The 23,034-nt window shown below is 50.2% G+C and overlaps 4 protein-coding genes and 1 long non-coding RNA gene across 9 annotated transcripts in view; 2 read left to right on the top strand and 3 right to left on the bottom strand.

The window, feature by feature from the left end:
* The window catches only part of LOC108159815, a 41,853-nt gene extending 30,729 nt beyond the window's left edge, over positions 1-11,124 (top strand). For 2 of the 3 annotated variants that reach the window (XM_017293385.2, XM_017293386.2), the window contains exons 2-8: positions 3,621-5,391; positions 5,454-5,648; positions 6,424-6,589; positions 6,680-6,833; positions 6,893-7,038; positions 7,113-7,326; positions 8,766-11,124. In XM_017293385.2, the coding sequence (XP_017148874.1) occupies positions 3,621-5,391; positions 5,454-5,648; positions 6,424-6,589; positions 6,680-6,833; positions 6,893-7,038; positions 7,113-7,326; positions 8,766-10,954 (4,835 nt within the window). In that variant the 3' untranslated portion in view covers positions 10,955-11,124. Of the gene's footprint in view, positions 1-3,620; positions 5,392-5,453; positions 5,649-6,423; positions 6,590-6,679; positions 6,834-6,892; positions 7,039-7,112; positions 7,327-8,092; positions 8,449-8,765 lie in introns of all 3 variants that reach the window. The other variant, XR_001775356.2, reaches the window with a different exon arrangement.
* On the bottom strand, positions 11,038-11,516 carry LOC117187878. The gene is made up of 2 exons (XR_004472386.1): positions 11,393-11,516; positions 11,038-11,319 (listed from the first exon to the last, which is right to left on the bottom strand). It is a non-coding gene; the product is annotated as an uncharacterized LOC117187878 (long non-coding RNA).
* A 1,724-nt stretch (positions 11,517-13,240) lies between these two features.
* LOC108160213 (late embryogenesis abundant protein ECP63) lies at positions 13,241-23,005 on the top strand. Of its 3 annotated transcripts, XM_033391157.1 has the most exons (4): positions 13,241-13,458; positions 14,430-14,441; positions 22,031-22,213; positions 22,284-23,005. In XM_033391157.1, exons 1-4 carry the CDS (start codon positions 13,440-13,442, stop codon positions 22,772-22,774), a joined length of 705 nt encoding a protein of 234 aa, XP_033247048.1. In that variant the 5' UTR covers positions 13,241-13,439; the 3' UTR covers positions 22,775-23,005. The 3 variants fall into 3 exon arrangements, with proteins under 3 accessions (XP_033247048.1, XP_017149550.1, XP_017149548.1); XM_017294061.2 differs by lacking the exon at positions 14,430-14,441 and having other exon boundaries at positions 13,242-13,458; XM_017294059.2 differs by lacking the exons at positions 13,241-13,458; positions 14,430-14,441 and adding an exon at positions 21,857-21,961.
* LOC117185770 (skin secretory protein xP2-like) lies at positions 14,702-16,796 on the bottom strand. Its single transcript, XM_033391156.1, has 2 exons — positions 16,581-16,796; positions 14,702-16,518 (listed from the first exon to the last, which is right to left on the bottom strand). The coding sequence occupies exons 1-2, from the start codon at positions 16,746-16,748 to the stop codon at positions 14,851-14,853; spliced, it is 1,836 nt and encodes a 611-aa protein (XP_033247047.1). The 5' UTR covers positions 16,749-16,796; the 3' UTR covers positions 14,702-14,850.
* LOC108160211 (retinitis pigmentosa 1-like 1 protein) lies at positions 17,647-19,559 on the bottom strand. Its single transcript, XM_017294057.2, has 2 exons — positions 19,376-19,559; positions 17,647-19,305 (listed from the first exon to the last, which is right to left on the bottom strand). The coding sequence occupies exons 1-2, from the start codon at positions 19,514-19,516 to the stop codon at positions 17,704-17,706; spliced, it is 1,743 nt and encodes a 580-aa protein (XP_017149546.2). The 5' UTR covers positions 19,517-19,559; the 3' UTR covers positions 17,647-17,703.
* Positions 23,006-23,034: the final 29 nt, after the last annotated feature.

Here is a 23,034-nt window from a genome sequence, read left to right as displayed (position 1 = left end):
TCGTGGGCTAAAAATACATTTGAAATCTGTATGCCGCACTCCGTGAGGGAGCAGCATCTTGGAGAATTTGTATGCTTATGCGTCTGGAAGATTCGCGCAATTTGAAAAGAATTTCCAGACTATTTGTAGAGGAAAGCGGAAACGATCGCTAATCCGCAAGAAATCATAAATGCCTCTTAGCGAGCATCAGATGGAGGAGATCTGCTTGAAGGATGGGCCCGATGGGTTTTCTTTCGTACTCTTCTTGTAGATGAACATTTGAGTTATTGAACTTTTGGAATGCTGCCCTAAGATTGATCGCATTTGGATTCGATTTTACGACTTCCTGGCCATTTTCCACACATGTGTCCTAGGCATGCGGCTCACGTGTGCATTCTGCTTCCGTTTCGCAGTTTACGTTTCAGCTTAAAGATTCAATTAAGTTGCGTTTTACTTCGGCTTCTTATCGGGGCAGATGTGTGCCCGAGTCGCATTGAATAACAACTTAATTGGCAGTTGCAAAATGATGCGTGCCCATAAGCCATGAGCGCTTGGGACACGTCTGGCGGCCGTTCACAGTTGATAATGCCAGCCAGTGGCCCCACACCACAGCACAGCACCCCGCCCCATCCCCGGGGCCAGCAATGGGCCAGCATTTCCCTAAACACCAGACAAGCGATGGCGCCAGGCCAGTTCAAGCCACGGGGACAGACAAACTGAAATGCCGATTAAAATATCAATTGCCAGACGACAACGATGCGGACACCGCGGACACAGCGATCATGACGATGATGACGATGGCGACTAAGCGCATTAATTTAACGCCATCAACAGCTGGCCAAGACGATCCAAGACGTTCCAAGACGTCAAGGAGGGAGGGGCCAATGCATAAACAAAATGTCATCCGCTGGCCGCTGGAGAGGTGCAGCATTTGAACGATTCCAATTCCGATTCCGATTCCAATTTCGATTTCGGGGCCGTGCCGAATCCAATTCCGATAGGCATCGGACAGCACTTTCCCCTACCGTCGCGCATAATTCAATGTCGCGACTGGGACTTGCACTTGGCTTATAAATCAGGCCCAGACGCCTGGCCAACATCTTGTCAACGCCGCCGCCGCCGCCACCGCTGCAGCTGCCAGCTGGATCTTCTGCCTGGTCGAGTCGTGTCGGGTCGGGTCCGGTTCGGTACGGACCTGGATGACCTTTGGGCGCTGCGCTGATATTTTTAGCCGCAATCGCGTAATCTTTAGCCCGCGAGCCTTTGGGGCCTTATGAAATTGTGTCAGCTCAGCCATAAATTGCCAGCTTTAAGAGCTCCGCTCAGCGGTACGCGAGGGACACCTGAAGCCAGACTGGCTGGACTTTGTCGCTGGGGCATTAAAGGGATTTGGATTTGGAAAATGAAACCAGACAACACTTCAGCCTCTCCGCACTGTCATAGGCCCCGTAACCGACTCTGTTTCGGTTTTGGTTTTGGTTTCTGTTTCTGTTTCTGTCTCTGTCCCTGACACCCTTTCTGGCCATGAGGGGGCTACTCCAATTGCAAATTGCAAAATGACAGAGAGCCGAGCCGCACTTTGCCGTCACGGCATTGTTTCCCCGCCTGGCAGTGCGACAGGCCTGAAGAATTTGTTGCATATTTCAGGCGAAGATCGACGGCCAGATTAGAGGATATTCCTGTCGGGCTTTCCGACACCGACTCCGACTGCGACTCTGCCATAAATAGCTGGAAATAGCCGCCACAGCTGTTGGCCTTTAATTAAATGCTCCCCCGGCAAGTGGCAGCGATTAGAGTCAGCATCTCTGTCAGCAGAGAGGGAGGGGGGGGGGGAGAGCGGGAGAGAGGGAGATAACCTGTCGGCACAGCAGCCCACGGTTCGGCAATTAAGCAAAATGCTCTGGTCTGGCCATTTAACTGGGTCACCATGGAGGCAGGAGTACGATCCGTTCCGTTCCGTTCCGTTCCGATCCGATCTATGTATCTATTGGCTGCTGCTGGATCCTATGCCCGAGTGGATGGGTCTGCGGCCCACGCATGCGCAGCCCCTGCAAAATAATCAAACAAAATGATGGAAAATTAAATGTACAAATCATGTTTACGACTTGTCGTCAGTCAGTCCCGAAAAAGACAGGCTTTGAGAGGCAGCGTGACTGGGGAGACTACTCTAGACAGGACAGCCTCTCAAGTTTGCCAGTGGGCGTGGCACTACTCATGCAAACTAATTGTTGTTCGTGGCGTTGCAAAATGTTGCCCAACATGTTGCCAACAGCATTGCCTCCCCTCGAGCCCAGCACCGAAGTCGGAGTCCGCGCTGGAGCCACATTGACACCATTCGCAATTAGAAGAAAAAGTGCCCCGTCGGCTACTGTGCCGCACAGCCCCCAGAAGAGGAGTACTGGAACGCAGGATGGGTCTATGCTAATACCTGCAGCATTCTAAATAGCTGAAAACCAGCTCTGCTCTGGCCGGCCATTCCTTTTCCCCGGTAGCAGCCAAACAGCCAAACAGCCAAGCAGCCGATCAACGTGGGCCGAGAGGCACACAAGTTTTGTCTTTAAAACTTAATTGCTGATTTGCTCAGCCTTCTGCCAGAGCAGAAGGGGAGGGGAGCAGGCTGTTAGTTTAATGTGCTAACAGATAATCACATCCACTAAGGCCACAATGAAGATGGATTCCGGGTGCAGAAAGAAGTGAGGGATTCAGTGAGATATCCTCGCTGAGTTGATTCCGTAGCGCCCCAAGGAATTCCATTCTTATTTATAGAATATTCACGATCCCTCTCCGATTTCCATGGCCAGCAATTTGCAGTCCTTTGTCTTCCTTCGGCAGAGGGAAGGGATCGAACGATCAGCAGTCGTTAAGGCTGCTTCATGCTCTATTGACTATTGACTGACGCGATCTATAATTTATATATCAAGAGCGTACGAGTGTGTGTCTTTGTATGTGTCGATAATGTTATTAAATCCACAGTTGTGAGCGCTTTTGATTAATTGAAGCATTTGTGAGAAATGATGAGCAGGCTTTGGAATGTTCATGCCAATTGCCGGCGACGTCGATGTTGACTGTGTTGCCTGTTGCATGGTTGGTTGCATGGCATGGTTGCCTCTTGTCTGTTGTCTGTTGCTTGTTGCTGGCCAACTGCAGCCTGTTACCTGGCTGTGGTTTTGGTTTTGGCCATGTTGCGTTGGCATATCAATTCACATGTCAGGCCGCCAGGCAGGCACGCTCGCACAACAGGCAACAGGCAACAGGCGGTGGGGGCAATGGCAATAGCAACCTACTTATTTATGCAGCAGACTTGGTCTGATCGTGGCCAGAACCCGCTCGCCGCCGCCGCCGCCTGCCCCGACTGACTGATGGCCACATTCTGACTCTGCGGCCTCTGCTCTGAGCCGGACTCCGCATCCTGGGGCCAAACAACTCAATACATCAGCCGTCTGTTGGCAGTGCCCTGGCATAATTCATTTTACGCAGCTAAATTATAGCAAATATCGCAAAAATTATGTATTCTGTGGCTCGATCCAATCCGATCCGATCGGATCGGATCGTAGTGGTTTCGAGCGTTAGACACACAGCCCACACACTCCCCAAACTGCAACTAACAATCTCTGCTCTGCGTGTCGCTCCACTCGTTTCAGGTAGCACCACAGAGCTGGCACCTTCGCTGCTGGGCATCTACGACACATTGACGAACAGCCTGGCTGCCAGCGCGGGCGTGGCAGCTCCCACTGTGACACACGAGACCAAGAGCCAGGCACAGGCACAGGCACAGGCCCAGCTCCAGCTCAAGGCGCAGGCGCAGGCCAAGACGAACATCAGCAGTGGCGAATCGACGCCCAAGAGGAGCAACAGCAGCAGCAGCAACAGCTCCACATCGAGCGGCACGAGTGTCTCCACCAGCGATGATCAGTCGGCCAGCTACTCGCTAACTGCCTCCAGCTCTCAGCTTGCAGCCAGCGTCCGTGCCCCGCCCCTGGTGGTGGCTGGTCTGCGGGACGAACCGGATGGGGCACAGCTGAGCCGCCTGGTGCATCGGCGACAGGAGCTAGGCAGCAGCAACAGCAGCCTCGCCTCGAGCGGCAGCCGACGCGGCAACAACATTCGCATCCTCTCGGCCAACGTGCACCGCATCATCACGCACTCGGACGCCGAGCCCGTGGATGCCATTGACATTGAGGCACTGCAGCAGCCGCAGCCTCAGCAGTCGCAATCATCCCCGCAGCTATCCCAAAGGAGTCCCACGCAGGGACGCTACGTCAAGACGAGCAGCAGCAGTGGAGGAGGCCATCCGCCAGTGGCCACGTCCACGTCCAAGCCCAAGCTGAAGCTTTCGCACATCCCCCTGTCCAAGAACACGGGCAAGCTGTTCACGCAAGGGGGCCACGAACTGGAGCCCACCTTCGGCGCCAGCAACGAGTACGTCAACTCCCTGACCTTTGCCGCCTCGGAGAAGGCGCGAAAACCACATCCGGCGACACCGTCGGACGACGACAGAACCCCCACGAACAAGAGCGTCCCCGGAACCCCGTTCCACTTTGATGGAAATCCCTTTTCGCCGCGCAAACTGACGCTTCCCCGCTACGAGTCCCAGCAGAGCATCAAGCTGATCGAGATGGAGCAGCTCGCGGCCACCAGTGTACAGCTGCAGCACGCCCGTCCAGCCACCCCAGGCACACCAGCCACCCCCTCCACCCCCTCAACCCCCTCCACGCCGGCCGCCCCTCTGCGGCCCAAGGAGTTTGTGTGCAGCGAGCCCCTGAGCCCCATGGAGCTGGTGGACACCATTAACTTTGACCTGGTCGCCCAGCACATCGAGCGTCTCACTCTGGCCGATTTGGGGGTCAACGCGGGGCCGAATGCGGAGCTGATCGAGGCCGTTAACAAGCCTCTGATCAGCAAGCCGCTGGTGAGAAGCTCCTCGGCCGCCTGTGCATCAACGATCACCAGCTCCCCGCTGCTGACCTACGCCCGCACCAAGAGCCTCAGTGCCAAGGCCTCGACCCTGGGCGCGGGAGTGCCCCTGAAGCTGCCCACGGCCGAGCAGCTGGCGGAGCTGGAGGAGGCCAACAAGCTGTCGGCGGAGAGCTTGGACCGCCTCACGGACATCAAGCCAAAGTTTGCCGCACGCCTCAGCGAGCGCCTCAACAACCGCCCGCTGTCGTCCTCCTCCATCTGCTCCACCTCGTCCAGCTCCAGTTCGGGATCCGATCAGCTGCTCCACGGGAAGCACGCTGCCACCTCGTATCTGGCGAGTGTGGAGAGTCTGGCGGAGAGCGAGAATGAGCTAGGGGATCCCCACCACCATCATCCGCACCACACGGTCTCAATGAGTGTCCTGGAGCGGGCTAGCCTGGAGATCATCGACTCGGAGCGCAGCTTTGTCGAGGACCTGGGCCAGGTCATCAAGGGGTGAGTGATCTCTGCCCAAGGGAAGGAGTCCCTGGATTAACCGGAACTTTTTCTTACCTTAGATACCTTCTGGATTGGAAGGAGCGTGCCTGTCTGCGTGTGAGCGAATTGCAAATACTCTTTGCCAACATTGAAGAGATTTACGAATTCAACTCGATGCTGCTGCAGCGACTGATCAACTCTGGGATGGAGCCGGGCAGGATCGCCAGATGCTTCATAGATATGCGCGATGGCTTTGATGTGTATACAACCTATTGGTGAGTGGTCTTTTTATTACTTACTTTGATTACTGCTCTTACTGTGCATTTCCTACTCGTATCTTATGGATACTTTTGAGGATCTGTTCATTCTTTTCATTACTTTTCTATGTCTAACGTTCTCCGGGCTCTGTTCCGCTCTCACTCTATTGTCCGATTGCTGTTCCAACAAATCCTCTGATTCCACTGTACCACAGTGACCTCTCCGCTCGCTGTGATTCGGGGGCAAGCCACTGCTTTGACCATCGCTGCTGGCTGGCGTGTTCGCTGGATCTCTGATACAGCGGCGGCCAAGAACGGTAACGGCGGCCACATGATCTCGATAGCAGCGTGGCATGGCATGGCATGGCATGACGATGACGATGACGACAACGATGGCGTCTTTGGCAGTCCAGGCACGCCATGTTCCATTTAAACGCTGACGTTTACCCCGAACCATTGCCGCTGCTTCATTGCTCCATTGCTCCATTGCGCTGCTGCGCTGCTGCGCTGTTGGGGCTGTCAGTGCCAATTTGGAGTAGAGCGAGGGCAGAGAGTTTGATGGCTGGAGTTTGATTTGTCGCCCCGAATGACACAGCGGCATATATCATCCGTCTGCAGGCTGCAGTTTGGTGTCCTGTCCTCCCACTCGTCCCACTCGCTCGCCCCACTGGGGCAGGCAACTGATTTTAAAGTCAAATTTCATGTTCGCCTGATGAAGACCTAAAGCGCTTTCCCAGCCATAGCACATGCCATAAATCTTGCCGTTCATTGTATGTCATTCGCTCCCCCGCAGCACCAGCTACCCGGAAGCCATCTCGCTGCTGACCAAACTGCTGCAGGCAACGCACACGAACTCCCTGCTGGCCTCCACGCAGAAGATGTTGCAGCACCGTCTGCCCCTGGGCTCCTATCTTTTAAAGCCAGTGCAGCGCATCTTGAAGTACCATCTGCTCCTCGACGTGAGTACGAACTGGGGAATGGGGAATGGGGAAGGGGGGGATCCAGCAGCAGTGACTGACAGTTGATTGTCTCTTTCTCCACATTCACAGAGCCTGCGCAAGCACTGCGATGTCAAGGAGGTGGCCGAGGCCTATGCGATCATGCGCCAGGTGGCGCACAACATTGACCAGGTGAAGCGCAAGCAGGAGCAGCACAGCCGCGTCAAGGAGCTGTCCGGCATACTGGACGGCTGGCTGGGTCCGGGTAAGTCCTCAAAAATCCACTACTTTCGAAGAAAACTACTCACTCTTTGGAATCCCTAGAGCTGACCGTTTTGGGGGAGCTGCGCCAGGAGGGCCTCCTAATGGAGCAGCACAACAAGTCGCGTCTGGTGCTGCTCTTCGCCACCATGCTGATCATCACCAAGCAGAAAGAGGACGGACGTCTGCAGTTCAAGACCTACATACACGTGAGTTGAACGACCTCCCAGCACTTCCTCCTCCCACTACTAAGTGTGTGTATGTGCACCCTCCTCTCCCACAGCAAAACAATCTGATGCTGAGCGAACACTTGCCCGGGGAGCCGACCAGCTTCTACGTCATACCCTTCGATGAGCCGCGCAATCAAATCAAGCTGACGGCCAGAAATCGTGACCAGAAGCGTATCTGGACGCAGCACATTAAAGGTGTCATGCTGGAGAAGCTTGACATACCCATGCGAGCCAAGGAGCTCGTCTATCAGCTGGGTAACGAGGAAGGTGAGCGCACTCTGTCCTCCGTGGTTGCTGGTTAGCTTAGCCTTTAGCTCTAGGAGCCTAGTTTTGTTGCTGTTGTTGTGTCGCCGTTGATGTGGCCGAAACACTTAACGATTTGGATTGGGCCTGGGAATGGTAATGGGTAATGGGAACGGGGCAAGATGATGAAGTGCCTGCGCCTGACGCTACAGTTATGCACATGCGGGTACTTGCCTGCACTGCGCGAGCTTTCACACGTAAATGCTCGTATGAGACTCCTTCCAGTAGATCTACTCGAATGAAGTGCCTGTTCCTTTCTCACTGTGCACTTATGATTCGCACGCTCCAGCTAAAGTGACATAACCAAGTGGCAGTCGTTAGGAGAGATTTGTGTGCCGGGAGATCTGTGGTCTGTGTCTGTGTCTCTGGCCCTGTTGCCTTTCCCCAAAATCGTGCCAAATCTGTCGACGCCTCGGCGGCAAGTTGATTTATTACATATTTCTGCCCGATGTAGGCTTATTTTAATTGCAAATTTCTTGGGCACTACTGTACTACTGACTACTGACTACTGACTGCTGACTAGTGCCAGCACTTACATATGTGTCCTCATATAATCGTCATCTGTTTCGGTCCACATCATACTGTATGTACTTTGTTTTTTGGTGTCGTACATTAATACATTTATTAGATTAGGGGGCACAGCTCAAACTACTATTCGTATCTGTGTTGCCATTTATCTCGATCTGAATTAACTCTACTCTATACAAATGCTATATGTTTACCGTTGTAGTACTACCAGTGATGCATTCTAAAACTAAACATCCCAAAACAAAGAAACGAAAACTTTGATTAGTTTTTAAGGGTGTTCTAAGGCTAAACAACCCCCCCGAGACTGAAACTGAAACTGATCTAGCCGCTACCTACTCTACTCGTAATTTCCTACAACACACCAAATGCGATCAGACTAAATTGACAACCTACCAACTGCTACAATATCTATAAAAATCCAAAATCCCAGTACATATAACCGTTTAACCATCCTAACTGTAATCGTTAATCGTTACTCGTAATCGTAATCGTAATCGTAATAGTAGAGTCGGTACCGTTTATGGTTTATCACTTATCGTTGCTGGTATCGAGAGCCCAGTAAGTATCACGAGATTCGCATATCTAGTTGGATTGAATTGTTAGCTTTAATTGGCCTTTAACACGCTCGGGGTCGGGTCTGTATGTTGCATGCATCCTAACCCACATTCGAAAGAACCCACTTAACTACTAATCCAAGTCACTGACCGCATGAGCGCATGAGCGCATGAACCGCTCCCAGACTGCTCTGCCAGACTGCCAGAATGCTTCTTCAGAATGTATCCTCACTGGTGTTTGTCCCACGCCCTTTCTCACCGCCGCCCGCTTATCACGACCTGAGCTAAGTTTGACCCTCGACTAACGAAGCTCTCCCGCAGATCGCACGCCGGACCGCAGCACGTGGAAGTGGAGTCTCCACTCCAGCAGCAACTCCACGCCCACGTATCTGGAGCGTCGCAACGCATGTCGGCGAAGCGAGATCCGCCAGCGCAACTCCAAGGGCAAGCGCAAGACGGTGAGCAATTCCACCTCCTTCGATAGCTCCTTCAACGAGTCCCTGGAGCTGGACCAAAACCAAAACCAGAACCAGAGCGCGCAGCAGGAGTCCAAGGCCTCCAAGCCCTCCAAGCCGCTGTCACGCAACAACAGCCTGGACGACACGGCCCTGCAGAAGCTGGCCGCCGCGATGCGGTATCGCAAGCGGGATGGATCTGGAAAGGAGGTGACCAAGTCCCCGGCAAAGGAGGCGTGCAAGTGTCAGCAGGAGGATCATCAGGATCAGGCGGACCAGTGTCTTTGCATTCTGCGCGATCAACGTAGTCGCAGTGCCAAGTCGCAGTCGCCAGTCTTTAGCTACAAGGCGCTCAAGGAACGCAGCAAGTCTGTGCCACGCATCGGCGGATTCAGCCTGGACGAAGAGGCAGAGCAGGATCAGGAGCAGGACGATGACAGCGCCGCCTCCTTGCGGGGCAGCAAGCCCGATCTGAGCGAACGCAAGGCCAAGGCCAAGGGCTTCTTCGAGGTGAAGCAATACAACAACAAGACCATGCCCAAGCGGATAGCCACACTCAAGAAGCAGCGCACCAACAGCAAGAGCTGCTCCAAGTTCTACATGGATCTCAGCGAATTCGACAGCAGCAGTTCCACCGTCCTGAAAATAACCGAGTCCACGGAGGAGCTGCGGCCAGAGCAGGACATAGAACTGGCCAAGGAGGCAGAGACGTTAAACGAGCCAACGTCCGATGTGGTGGACCACGATCACGATCAGTATTACAGCAACCAGGAACTGCTGTCGCCGGCGGAGAAGTCCAAGCGTGATGCCCAGATTGTACTCGATCTTCTCAAGAACACCAAGGAGTTCGAGCGCATCTACAACAAGCAGCAGAAGCGACGCGAGAGTCCTGTCAGCCCCGTCAGTCCATTGTCCCCCAGCCAGGATCTCAGTCGAGTGCCTGCCCTACCGCCACGGCCACCGTCTCGCTCCCCTCCGCCGCTGGAGCTGGAGGATCAAGCCAAGCGACGGGCCGAGCTCGAGGAGCCCATCTACGAAACCTTGCTACGCAACGTCCATGTCCCGTACAAGTTCTCCCCCGTCCTAGGTCGCGCCAAGTCCGCCCAAATGCTGAAGAAGCGAAGCAAGACAACATCGGCCGCCCCGCGTCCAGAGTCGGATTACGTGACCTTGGTCTACTCGCCGGAGGGCGTGCTCCAGAGGGTGGGCGAGGAGGCAGTGCAACGGGACAGCTGTGGCTCGGATGCCACGTGTTCCAGTTCCTCCTCCGGTTCCACCCTGAAACGGGACAGCCAGAATACGGTGATCAACCTTTGCCTAGAGGATCAGGCAGCCCTCTACGCCCGCCCCATACCAAAGAACCTAATGAAGCGCCTGCTGAGCGGCGCCAACGGAGAGGGAGGCCCAGGCCACGAGAACGTGTCCAATTCGGAGAGCTCCCTGCTGCCGCGTGCCCTCAAGTCCATCGATAACCTGACCCTGGCCTTTGGCCGCTCCAACCGCCCGCCGGAGCGACGTGTCTCCGATGTGAGCGAGATGTGCCGCCAGAGCGTGCTGCATCGGCAGGGCAGCGAGGCGTTGGGCGAGCGAATGGCCCACGTCGACTACGCGGACCCCAAGACCCTGTTCAGCCTGATGGCCATGGTCAACTCAGAGCGCGACTCTGTCTTCTCGCTGACCTCCTCCTCCAGCGACAGCATGTGCGAGCAGCAGCGCAAGCGGTCCGTGGCGGAGCCACCGCCCACCAATTTCGAGTACGAGCGCCAGGTGGAGGACAGTCTGGAGAATGATTTCCGCGACTCGGCCATCTACAGTGATGACAACGAGAAGCGCAGCGGCGACTACGACCTCAGGAGACCCACCAGCCCTCCTCCGCCACCACCACTCGGTCCACGACCCACCCCACCACCGCAGATAGCCCCGAAGCCACCGAAGGATGCCGTGCATGAGCTGCTGTCCCACGCCCACCAGCACTCGCTCAAAAGAGGAGTCGTCGTCTGTCAGGCGGCATCGCGCAGCTGGGTCCTCCAGCAGATCGAGAACTTTAACAAGTAGGGTAAAGCCTGCAGGACACGAGACCCATTGCCATAAGCACAATTCCTTTGTAATATCCATCTGTACAGTACATAAGCAAATGCTAATCTTAAAGATACTACCTTTAGTCGACTGTTTTATAAATAGATTGTAGATTGTAGCAGAGTCATTAAATAAAAATCTTAATCACATGGATGTGTTCTGTATGAATATGTTAGTCATTATATACTCGGAATTCGCCGTAGTGTAGACTTGAGTTCAGACACTTGGGCATCGAGACGATCCTCAGGATCAGAACATTCATTGCCAAGCACTTTATGTACGCCAGCGAAAATATTTATGTATATTTTGGAGCGAGGTTTTATGTTGAGACCAGGATTCATTAACTGTTCCATATGCAGAGAAAAAAGGATGTATTAATTCCTTCAGACGTATTGCAGATGTTCGAACAATGCTTACCGCACTATTATGGTAACCACTTAAATCGGTCGCAATAGATTTCCCATTTTTCAGCAGCAGCAGCAAATATACACAAATTAGGAGGCTCATTTTTGTAAATGAAAGAAAATGTAACCTTTGCGCAATGCACTTATATAATAAATAATAAGATTATAAGCGGACAAAACTTCCGTATATTCCATATTTGAAATGTCCATAACCATGAATAATTGCAGAAACTGCTTAAATTATACGATTTATTAGTTTCGTTTCTTTGTATTTTCTGACATCCGGCAACTGTGCAATTACGGGAAATATGGTACAATATGGAAATTGTGTACAACAAACTTTGAATCAACCCGCCCAACTTCGAACAATTTTCTGGCAGTCTGGCCACGGTTAATTCCCATGGCAGCTAGCTTGTGTCAGATATCAAAAGAAGCTGCCAGAGTGGCGAAAAATTTAGCAAAGCGTCCAGTGCTGCCAGACTTGTGATTACAGTTCCAGAGTTCTCTCTTGAGTGGGAACCCATTACACTCAACATGCTGCTCTCACTCTCTGAACCGGCTAACTCCGCTCTCAATGAGTCACATTCCATTTTTTTTTACCTTTTTCGCTAAAACCCTTTTTTAAACAAAATCCAATAAATGCAATTATTTAAATTAAGCCAATCAAGTAGGAAATAGATTCACCAATCGTATAAAATTAAGTGGGCATGGCTTAATGTTCTATATAGATAGTATTATGCAACGGAAGAAAGAATATGAGGAATTGGTCGTTTTTTTTGAATCGGTAATGGCCCGATTGACAGCATGAGTCCCATTCCATACACAAAAGTTGCGGCAACATTTACTTGAAAACCGTATTTTAGTCAAAATAAAATACATAAAGGTAATTAAAAGTAGTAATCTTGTAGAAAATGTATTCATCGATGGGATAAAGCTAAGTGGGCAAAGCTGAAAACTCTATATAGCTTGAAAATATTCGATTTGGTAAAACCCGGTTCACAACAAATGAGTCCCATTCCATACACAAACATGTTGCTAATTCCATGCACACATACCCTGGGGGAAATGGATGATATAGAATTGCGAATATGTTTGTCATCCCAGGCTCCAAAGGCAAAAACAATTTAGTCTCTGTTTTAAACATATTTCAACGATATTTGAAGCTAAATTTTGTCTTGCATGGACCAAGAAAAGGTATCAGGATCAAGATATATATATACAATTTACTAATAATAAACATGAATATGTCTAAAAAATGTCAATTTGAAAATAGGGTATACAAAGGCCTATACTACGGCTTACACCGAACATAGCGACTGTTTTTTTTGGTGAACTTTTTCTTTTAACCTTTTTTTACAATAAATACAATAAAAGCAAGGATTAAAAACTAACCAATCTTGTAGAAAATTGATTCATCAATGGAATAAAACTATGTGGGCATTGCTGAAAGATTTAGTTTGTCAGCATTATTCAATGGAATATCAAAATTGAGCAATATGAACGAATTTCTTTTTTCGTTTGTTTTGATTGACCTATTTCGCTACTTGTTTTTTGTTTGACCTTTTTCGCTAAAATCTTTTTTATAGACCAATCCAATAAAAGGAAGTTTTTAAAATAAGCTAGTAAAGTATGAAATTGATTCAATAATCGGATAAAACTATGTGGGCATGGCTAACTATTATGTATAGCTAGTAATATTCCACGGAAGATCAAAATCGAGCAATTGGAACGATACTCGTTCGTTTATGCTGCTGCTGTATGAGCAAAAGTGCCTTGTGCGTCTGCCTACAGTGGCCTTAGACAGAAATTCCAGTTGCGCATACAGGGCACTCCGGCAGCTCAACCGCTGTCCCACGGCTATTCCGTGCTGTCTCTCGTCGAATTCGGACGTTTTAAAAATAAACGCGCTTCGGCACCAAACACCAAAATCGTTGACCGCAAATAAAACTGAACAGAAAATATACAATACAAAATTCGAAACCAAATTCGATCAAATCAAGTAGAAGAAGCAGTTAATTAATTCCGATCTAAAAACCGAATCACACAACAAAAGTTGCAATATGTTCAGCTCGATTACAGGTAACCATTTGAATTGCTGTGAAAGTTTCCAAATTAGAAATCTAAATTTTTTAAGTGTACATACGTACACATCACATATGTATGTATTTATGTATGTGTGTATGTTTCTACGTTTCTAAATATACGAGTATGTACGTTGCGTGAATTAATTTTAATGGTGAGACAGAGACCAGCTTAACCTATGACCCGCATTCCAAACGGAGGAAAAAGTGAACAAGTTACATCATCATCAAGGAGTTGGAGCTGTGTGGCCGCTGGGATCTAGAAATGGGATGGGAATGTGCGGGTGGGGCTTTGGGGCGTGTTCGATCCGATAGCAGTAGCAAAAACAAAAATTTAATTGTCCGCTACCGTGGCTTGGCTCTGGTAATGATGATGATGCCGATGACGACGATGTGGATGATACGTAAGCCAATTATGGCGCAGTTTATATGTAGCCCCTCGAGAACTATAAGTTGGTCTTCTCTCCTCAGACACAACCCACACCCAAAACGATGATACGTATATATAATTATAGCTGCTCCCAGATACATACAAGACTGTTCCATCTATAGGCTAGTGTATATATGTACATGTGTGTATGTAGTCTGTATATTTCGGGGCAGTGTTTAGTTATGTTTTATGAGATTTCTTTTGGAATTTATTTGAGTTTCAAAGATGTTCTACATGTATGCATGTATGTATGTATGCATCTGTGCACATGGATTGAAAATTTATGTTCTTTGAAGTGGGTGAAAAAAAATCAAATCAAACACAAGTGGAATAATATATCTATTCATATTTCTGTATCGGTTTAAAAAAAAAATATTCAAAAGATTCCACTTGAAAACAAACAGAAACTAAATAGAAAAGAATTGGTTCTTCCTTTTAGCCAGTAATATATTATCGTATGTATGTATATGTATTTTCTATATACAATATATTGTATTTATAAATATTATCTGCTCCCACTCAATCTCAATGCAAAACAGATGCATCGAAATGTAAGTAGCCCGATCTCTCGAACTTTCGAACTTTTCACGATTCTAAGATCCTAGTTGATTATTTTGATTATGTCTAGACATCCCTCACCCGACTGCGTCGTAGGTTAGCTCAATATTTGTACGTGGAAATACTAGTACCATTGCATGCCACGGACCATCAACAGTCTATGCTACACATAACATTCCTCGAATACAAACCTGCAGCACTACCCTCCTCCCAGAAGGAACACCTCCCCTCCCGATCCCCTCTTCAAGATCAGTTGCAATCTGCAATCTCTCTCTCGCTTGTTTTATTTTATTCTTTGAAAACTCAATCATATATGTATGTATATTCATCGATCCCTTAGATTACTAGAAATTCGCTTCAGTGTGGGGGGAGGAAGGAGGATGTGGTCAGAGGGTCGGGGTTTTATCCCTCGGGCGCCGGGGCTTCGGCTTCAACGGGCGCTGCTTCTTGGGCACCTTCAGCGGGCGCTGCACCTTCGGCCCCTTCAGCCCCTTCAGCTGGCGTTGCACCTTCAGCCCCTTCAGCGGGCGCTGCACCTTCGGCCCCTTCAGCTGGCGTTGCACCATCAGCGGGTGCTGCACCATCGGCGGGCGCTGCACCTTCGGCACCTTCAGCGGGCGTTGTACCTTCGGCACCTTCAGCGGGCATTGTACCTTCGGCACCTTCAGCGGGCGCTGCACCTTCGGCACCTTCAGCGGGCGTTGTGCCTTCGGCTCCTTCAGCGGGCGCTGCACCTTCGGCACCGTCAGCTGGCGTTGCACCTTCAGCCCCGTCAGCGGGCGCTGCACCATCTGCGGTTGCTGCACCTTCAGCGGGCGTTGCACCTTCGGCACCTTCAGCAGGAGTTGCACCTTCGCCACCTTCAGCGGGAGCTGCACCTTCGGCACCTTCAGCGGGAGTTGTACCATCGGCCCCCTCAGCGGGCGCTGCACCTTCGGCCCCTTCAGCTGGTGTTGTACCTTCGGCACCTTCAGCGGGCGTTGTACCTTCGGCACCTTCAGCGGGAGCTGCGCCTTCGGCACCTTCAGCCTGGGCGGTCGCACCAGACTCTCCTTCACCGGCTGCACCTGCGGGTGTTGCAGCCGCATCCTCTTCTCCTGGCGGTTCCGTTACATTCTCACCTTCAACGACCGCTGTGGATTCGGTATCTTCAGGCTGGACGGTGGCACCACCCTCTTTTTCAGCGGCGGCTGCGGCCTCGGCCCCTCCAGGCTCGTCGGTCTCCCCAGCTTCGCCTTCATCAGCGACTGTGGCTTCGGCACTTTCAGGCTGGATGCTGGAACCACCGTCAGCCTCACCCGCGTGCGTGGCGGCTTCGCCTTCCTCTGCCGTGTTATCATCCGCTGGAGGTTCACTTCTGCTAGCATGTTGGGCATCTTCAGACGGAGTGGTCTCTTCTTCAGCTTCCTCTTCAGATGGAGCCTCATCAATCTGATCCTCTTCCGGGACCTCCTGGGCGTTCTCCGGACCCTCTGTCTCAGTTTCTGGCTCCTTTTCTGCGACCTCCTCCGCCCCCGGTTGCTGTTCCAGCTCCGGCCCCTCAAAGCTCGATTCGCCAACCTCCGCTGAATTCGTATTATCAATCGGCCGCGAATCGCTTTCCATACCTTCTGGACCGCTCCCTCCCTGGTCCTCTCCTTTTGCTGGGTCGTGATGGAAGTGATGCAAGTGCTCGTGGCTGTGCTGTCCCTTTTGTCCTGCATCCATCGTTGCCACGGCGCACTTTTGTTCACTGAACTTCTCGCAGATAAAGTACTGCTTCTCCTGGCAATTTTCGTCGGTAACCACGGTGTTGTTCAACCGCAACCTCACCTCCAGACAGTCGTCCAGATTGTGTCGATGCGTCGGCTCCACCATGCCCTTTTCCCCAAAATAGCGGACCATGCGGCCATTGCTGATGTATGTGAATCGGCCCTCCGCCTGTAGGTCGTTACCTCCGAACCAATAGTCTTCCATGTTTCCCCGTGTATTCAGGTAGCGGATAACCGCTTTGTAGTCCTCCGGACTGCCCAGATTCGCCAGATTGAGACCTTTACGCAGACAATTGTTCTGGGCCCCAAACCAGTTCATCTGCGGATGGATGCACTGAATCACTCTGCCCTGTGCCCCTTCCCCCTATGTGTGATACTCACCTTTTTCACCGAGAAGTAGTAGCATCTTCCATTCAGCTGCCTCATGTAGGGCTTCCCACAAGCACCCTTGGCATCCGATTTTTTGTCCTTGGAGCGCTTGTTGGAGGACAGAACTTGATCGGGATAGGCTACGATCAAGGTCAGTATCACAATTTGAAGAATCCTCATGGCTGCATCTGCCACCTGTCCATCCAAACTGTACACTTGCGGGCCGCCTCCTGTTCTATATATACCCTCTTGACTCCGTGACCACAGCATTAGCCACGAATCAAAAACTCTCACTTTGATTGGGTCCTACTTCCATTCCGCTTGATATCGAATGTCCAGCGAATCGATCAAATGCAATTGGACATGCTGACCTTCTTTTTGGGTTAAAGGTTCAATGGGCCATTTGGTAACTATGGGCATTCATATCAATCAGAGCTAGAACCTCTCTGGAGACACTGCGGTCTGCGCATGGTTTTCTCGGAAATAATAATAAAAAAGCTGAAAAAAGTCCCTCAATTTGCTCATAAATATACTAGTATAATAGAGTATAAATTTAGATGAGCACAATATTATTTCTATGTGGATACAACTCTCTCAAACGATATACGATTTAGTTCATTGTTCTTATAATACTTAATAATGTCCATATGTTCCTTCAACTACAGTTACCTACTGGCATGTAAATACACCTAATTTTGTTTTTACACGGTAGATTGCTTAATAAAAAAAACGGTGTAAAAAAGACAAAAAGACATCGTATGAAAATATAGGTGATTGGTTCCTTATCTATAAAACCTATTCATGTTAGGGAATAAATTAGGGAACGTTGAAAAAACATATTTGCGTATAAGAAATGTGTTAAATGGAGTAAACAAATTTAAAATGTTTGATTTTCAAACCGTGTTATTTCAAAACCGTTTAAAAAAAGACCTTGTTTAAAAAGAATTAGGTGTACTCGCATGTCCTATGAATCATAGCGCATAGAAACTCCTTTAAATGATTTGCAAAATATTTCAAATTCTTTTGAATATTCCTCAAAATCAGCCATGGATATAGGGTTCCCATAAAGTACTTTGGCTCAAGGTTTTTTTTATTTTATTTTATAATGATTTAATAGGTCAGAACTGAATTTTTATTAGATTATGTGGTGCATCGCTGCTAGGGGTGCTCGTGCTGCTGGGGGTACTCGTGCAGCTAGGGGTACTCGTGCAGCTGGGGCTTCTCCTTCGGCCGCTGGAGCAGCATCTCCTTCGGCCGCTGGAGCTGCTCCTCCTTCGGCCGCTGGAGCTCCTTCTCCTTCGGCCGCTGGTGCACCTTCTCCTTCGGCAGCTGGAGCAGCTTCTCCTTCGGCCGCTGGAGCAGCATCTCCTTCGGCCGCTGGAGCTGCTCCTCCTTCGGCCGCTGGAGCTCCTTCTCCTTCGGCCGCTGGTGCACCTTCCCCTTCGGCAGCTGGAGCAGCTTCTCCTTCGGCCGCTGGAGCAGCTTCTCCTTCGGCAGCTGGAGCAGCTTCTCCTTCGGCCGCTGGAGCTCCTTCTCCTTCGGCCGCTGGTGCACCTTCCCCTTCGGCAGCTGGAGCAGCTTCTCCTTCGGCAGCTGGAGCAGCTTCTCCTTCGGCCGCTGGAGCTGCTCCTCCTTCGGCTGCTGGCGTAGCTTCTCCTTCGGCTGCTGGAGCTGCCTCTCCTTCGGCCCCTGGCGCTGCTTCTCCTTCGGCCGCTGTAGCTGCTTCTCCTTCGGCTGCTGGCGTAGCTTCTCCTTCGGCTGCTGGAGCTGCTTCTCCTTCGGCCGCTGGAGCTGCTTCTCCTTCGGCTGATGGCGCAGCTCCTTCTTCGGCCGCTGGAGCTGCTTCTCCTTCGGCCGCTGGTGCTGCTTCTCTCTCGACCGCCGGAGCTGCTTCTCCTCCAGTGGCAGGAGCTTCTCCTCCCTCTCCGGCTATAGTGGCTTCTCCCTCAGCAGCTTCTCCACCTGCTCCCTCAGCAGCTTCTCCCTCAGCAGCTTCTCCACCTTCCTCTCCGGCTTCCAGTGTATATTCTTCTCTGGCTCCTTCTTCCGTAGTACCTCCTTCTTCGCCGTGTCCGGTATCCCCTGCCGGAACTTCTTCTCCAGTTGCAGGGGGGGCTTCGACGGGTTCAGCTTCACCTCCCAATCCTCCTGAAAGGATATCGCTTAACGGTGTAGTGGAGCCAGCAGTGGCGTCATCGGGCAGGTCTGGAAACTCTACAGCACCCTCCGAATTGCTGGCGTCATTCTCCCCAGAGCCGCTGCCAATGGGCGGGGCCTCGTTGAGACCCTCCTCCTCTTCGCCGGCGCTCTCGCCAATGTCGTGATGGAAGTGATGCAGATGCTCGTGGCTGTGATGGTTTGGCTTGCCGCCAGCGCCTTCCTCGCTATCGGCGCTGCAGTAGCGCTCCGAACAGATGAAGTACTGCCGCTCCAAACAGTTATCGTCCGCCACCACTGTTATGTTAGAGCGGATACGCACCTCCAGGCAATCATCGCATTCCGAGTGCTCCGCTGGCTCCACAATGCTGTAGTTGCCAAAGTAGCGCACCAGGCGCCCGTTGCTGATGTATTGGAAGCGGCCCTCATGCTGGAGGTCGTTTCCCCCGAACCAGAAGTCCTCCGTGTTGCCCTTGGAGCTGAGAAAGTCGACGGCTCCGTAGAAATCTCTTGGGTTACTCAGATCGGCCAAAACCAGGCCCTTGCGCAGGCAATTGTTCAGTGCCCCATGCCAGTTCATCTGAATGGGTGCAAGGATGGGATGATCAAGGATGGGTGGTCAGTGGGGTCTGGTCTGTGCGTCGCCTTACCTTCTTCACGGAAAAATAGTAGCACTTGCCGTTGATCCGCCTCAGATAGCGCCGGCTGCAGCCCTTGGCCGAGCCCAGGATCTGCTCCCCGGGAAGGGCGGCACTCAGCACCACCACGAGTGCAGTCAGTAGATGCTTCATGACCTTCCTCGATGCCGTGGTCACTGTGCTCTGGCCGCTGGCCGCCCTCCTGTACTTATATCCTCCCCTAGCGTGGAGGTGCCCCAGAATGCATTCGTTATGCAGCCAATCAATTGCCAGTCTTATCTGGCTGCTGCACTTGCCCAGGCATCCCTAATGGCCAGCGTAATTCGATTACCACCCTGTTCAGTCAAGATTGCGTACATTCCATGGGGCAATGTCGTGGGCTAATTTGCTGTCTCGTTTGTGGGTCAGGTCTAGGGTCATTCAATTCAATTGAGCATTCGTTCAGCTACACTCGAGACAAAAAGCCAACTTGAAGTGTTGGTCAAACTAATGGAAATTGTTCGTATGAATACCCGTAATATAAAATCATCCAGCGTTCAGTACAAGTGCCGTGAGATTCTCTGACCTTAAAAACTCAAATAATTGCGAGTCGTCCTCGCCGAGTCCTGCTCGCATTACTCATCCAAAAGAGTTTCGTTGCCTTTCATTGGCAGTGCTGTTTTATTGATTTACTCGTACCTTTTCGTGGCCATGACATCAGCCGACAATTGTCCCTGGGAATCCGGAGTCCAGGACACACTTCGTTTGGCCTGTTGCCAGCTGTGGCCCTGCCTGACGTAGATGACCTTCGACAATGTGGATAATATGACGCCTTGGTGCCCAACAATTGATTGGGCGTGCGGATTCCGCTTGCCACGCGCCCGTCGCTATTGTTTGTGTCTGAAAACTTATCCAACGTATCTGTATCTCGATTTGTGTTTGTATCCCACATGACATCATCAACAGCAGCAACAACGGCAACAGCAGAGAGTTTCATCGATTCATATGCTTGGAGCTTGGACTACTCTTTTTTAGGCATCCAGAACTGGTGTGGAACGTGATTCCACAGACCTCAAATCGCAGTTACGTTACTCATAGATATTCACGCTCATCTGTATATGTGTGTGTGGGTTGAGCTTGAGTGTGCGCGAAGCCAACTACAGGTTTTCCACTACTACTTGTATAAAGGTTCTGCGCATTATCTGCGGGCAACCACATTTCTGTGAGGCTGTGAGAGTCTGTTACCGTGGCTCATGGCATTGCCCCTGGGCTATGCTTTTCGTTGCTGCCGTTCTAGCCGGTTTTTTATATATATATATATTGACCACATACTGCCACAGTATCCAACCAAAACACAATAACAAAATGTATCGTAAATGCCGGAGAATTACGCAAATGAGTGTGCAGCGAATACCAAATTCTTTTCAACCAGTCAGAAAATATAGATTATATTGCGTTTTAAATTTCCAACAGCTTTGACATTCTTTATATAGATTTGATGTTGAATTTGAATTTAAATTTAACCCCCGAACCCAGCACTGAAAAATGCATGAAACCAGCAAGTATACATATAATGACAATGACGCAATTTAGCTTAATTAGTTAAGAGTATGAAATAAGGAATGCACTCACTGTTCTTCTCGTAATCTTTTGATACGTTACTGAATCTTATTTTCGCTCAATGCCACACCGTTCGTTGTATTGCAATCACACCATTCTGTACAGATGTTTGGCCATCTTCACCTCGCTTACATTTTCCGAAAATATGCCGACAGAAACTATACTTGTCGGACCATTTTCAGCCTGCTTTGGAGCGTGTTGATCATTAAGTGCTTATAAAAATTGCCCAAAACCTAAATTATGTTGAAATTGACCGAGTGGCAAAAGAGAAAATCCATTAAAGTAAACATATATACTATTGAGGGTGGAAATAATTGAATTCACCATTAGCTACAGCTGGCCCAAGCTATAAACAACTCATTCCTGAACCAGTCGTATGCCAAAAGCGTGAAGAAAAGTTTTAGAACCGAAGGCGAAATCATTTAACGGATCCCATTATGACATCACATACTTTGAATTATTCAAATATTTGTGTGTTTGCTTCCATTCTTTATATGCGCAGTACATAGACAAAGGAATTCTCTTGTGTGCCGCCAGCGGCAGCAGAAGAGGTTTCCCTAGCTTCCGCTTGCGGTTCAGACTATAATATAATGGCACAATGTTTCTATTTCAGTGAACGCACACGTCATGTGATGTGAATGCATGTTTTTAATTTCTATTAAATTACAAATATGAATTCGTGGGGCTAATGTGTTTTAAAATTTAAGACTGACGCCATGCGCCCCAAGTTGGTCGTCGCATTACTGAACTGAAAGAAACTGTCACCCGTATAATCGATTCGGTCGGATTGGGATTCAGTCATGTAAATCGCTCATGCTCCACTTAAAAATAGCTCAGCTTTGTTTGTGTTTCGGCAATTACAAGTCTGGAATCTGAAATCACAAACATCAAGTCATTAATCTGATTCGAATCAGGCTATAAATTATAATTGGCGACAGTTCTAAGCTTAGTTTTCATTTAGAAGGCCTCTCAGCATGTTTCCTAGTCGTCAAAATCAAAGTACAATTCAAATTTAGTCCCTTTCTACAATAGCTGTTTGTAATCTGAACTTTCTCGGTCTGTTCACAGCCTCGTTGAAGAACATTGGCGACAAGACCGCCAGTCTGTTCAGCAAGAAGAAGGATGAGGCTGAGAAATTGGCCAACGATAAGGCTGTCGAGGCTCAGAAGCTAGCCGAGGAGCAGGCCAAGAAGGTTGGTCAGTCCGTGCAGCAGACGAAGAACGAGGCCGAGCAGTTGGCCACGAGCACAGGTAACTATTAAATGCAGATCCTTCTAATGCAGATCTCCAGCTAACAACACTTCTCTCGTGATTTTTTTAGCCAAGGAGGCTGCCGCTTTGGCCACGGCCGAGGCCCAGAAGGCTGGACAGGTGATCGACCAGGGTGTGAATCGCGCTGCTGGAGCTGTCAATCAGACCAAGCAGGCTGTGGACAACACCGTTCAGCAGGCAAGTGCCGCCGCCCAGAACTCCAAGCAGGTGGCAGCCAACATTGCCGAAGCTTCGCAGCGGGCAGCCGCGAATGCCGTGGATCAGACCAAGAAGGCAGCCAACGATGCCATCAACAAGAGCGTCAAGGCCGCTGAGAACGTGGCCGACCAGAAGTTGAAGCAGGCTGAAGGCGCCATCGATGGAGCGCTCAAGCAGACCAGCCAGGCGGTAGACCAGAAGCTGAACGAGGCTAATCAGTACGTCGACCAGAAGCGGGGAGCCGCCGAGAAAAATTTCCAAGAGGCTGCTAGCCACGCTCAGGAGAGCGCCGGCCAACAGGCTACCCAGCTGCTGGGAAAACTCAACCTGGCCCCGAAGTAGAACTGCCCATCCCACAATCGGCAGCCCAAATAATTTCGTGTGTATGTAATTAAACAGGAAAATGCTTTAGAAACAAAAAGGAATTTGCTTCAACGTAACAAGTGCCAGCAATGTGATTGCTAAATCCTCAATTGAAATATAGATATTTTTGGATTAATTTGTACATGCAGCCACAGCTTTTGCTATGAACATTTCAGCACATTTCTATCTCTATATACAGAGTGTAATTAACGTTTCTTTTGTTTCTTTTTCGAAAACTT

The sequence above is a fragment of the Drosophila miranda genome, chromosome 3, assembly GCF_003369915.1.
Source record: "Drosophila miranda strain MSH22 chromosome 3, D.miranda_PacBio2.1, whole genome shotgun sequence".
Lineage (NCBI taxonomy): Eukaryota > Metazoa > Arthropoda > Insecta > Diptera > Drosophilidae > Drosophila > Drosophila miranda.
The sequence above is the reverse complement of the archived record's forward strand: the minus strand, read 5'-3'. Positions and strand labels throughout refer to the sequence as shown.

Excerpts from the sequence above, each read along its gene's own strand:
- LOC108160211 (XM_017294057.2), bottom strand. The coding sequence starts at position 19,516 with ATGAAGCATCTACTGACTGCACTCGTGGTGGTGCTGAGTGCCGCCCTT. Across the intron at positions 19,306-19,375 it reads ACTATTTTTCCGTGAAGAAG|ATGAACTGGCATGGGGCACT; the intron begins GTAAGGCGACGC and ends GCACCCATTCAG.
- LOC108160213 (XM_033391157.1), top strand. Across the intron at positions 22,214-22,283 it reads GCAGTTGGCCACGAGCACAG|CCAAGGAGGCTGCCGCTTTG; the intron begins GTAACTATTAAA and ends TGATTTTTTTAG.
- LOC117185770 (XM_033391156.1), bottom strand. The coding sequence starts at position 16,748 with ATGAGGATTCTTCAAATTGTGATACTGACCTTGATCGTAGCCTATCCC. Across the intron at positions 16,519-16,580 it reads ACTACTTCTCGGTGAAAAAG|ATGAACTGGTTTGGGGCCCA; the intron begins GTGAGTATCACA and ends ATCCATCCGCAG.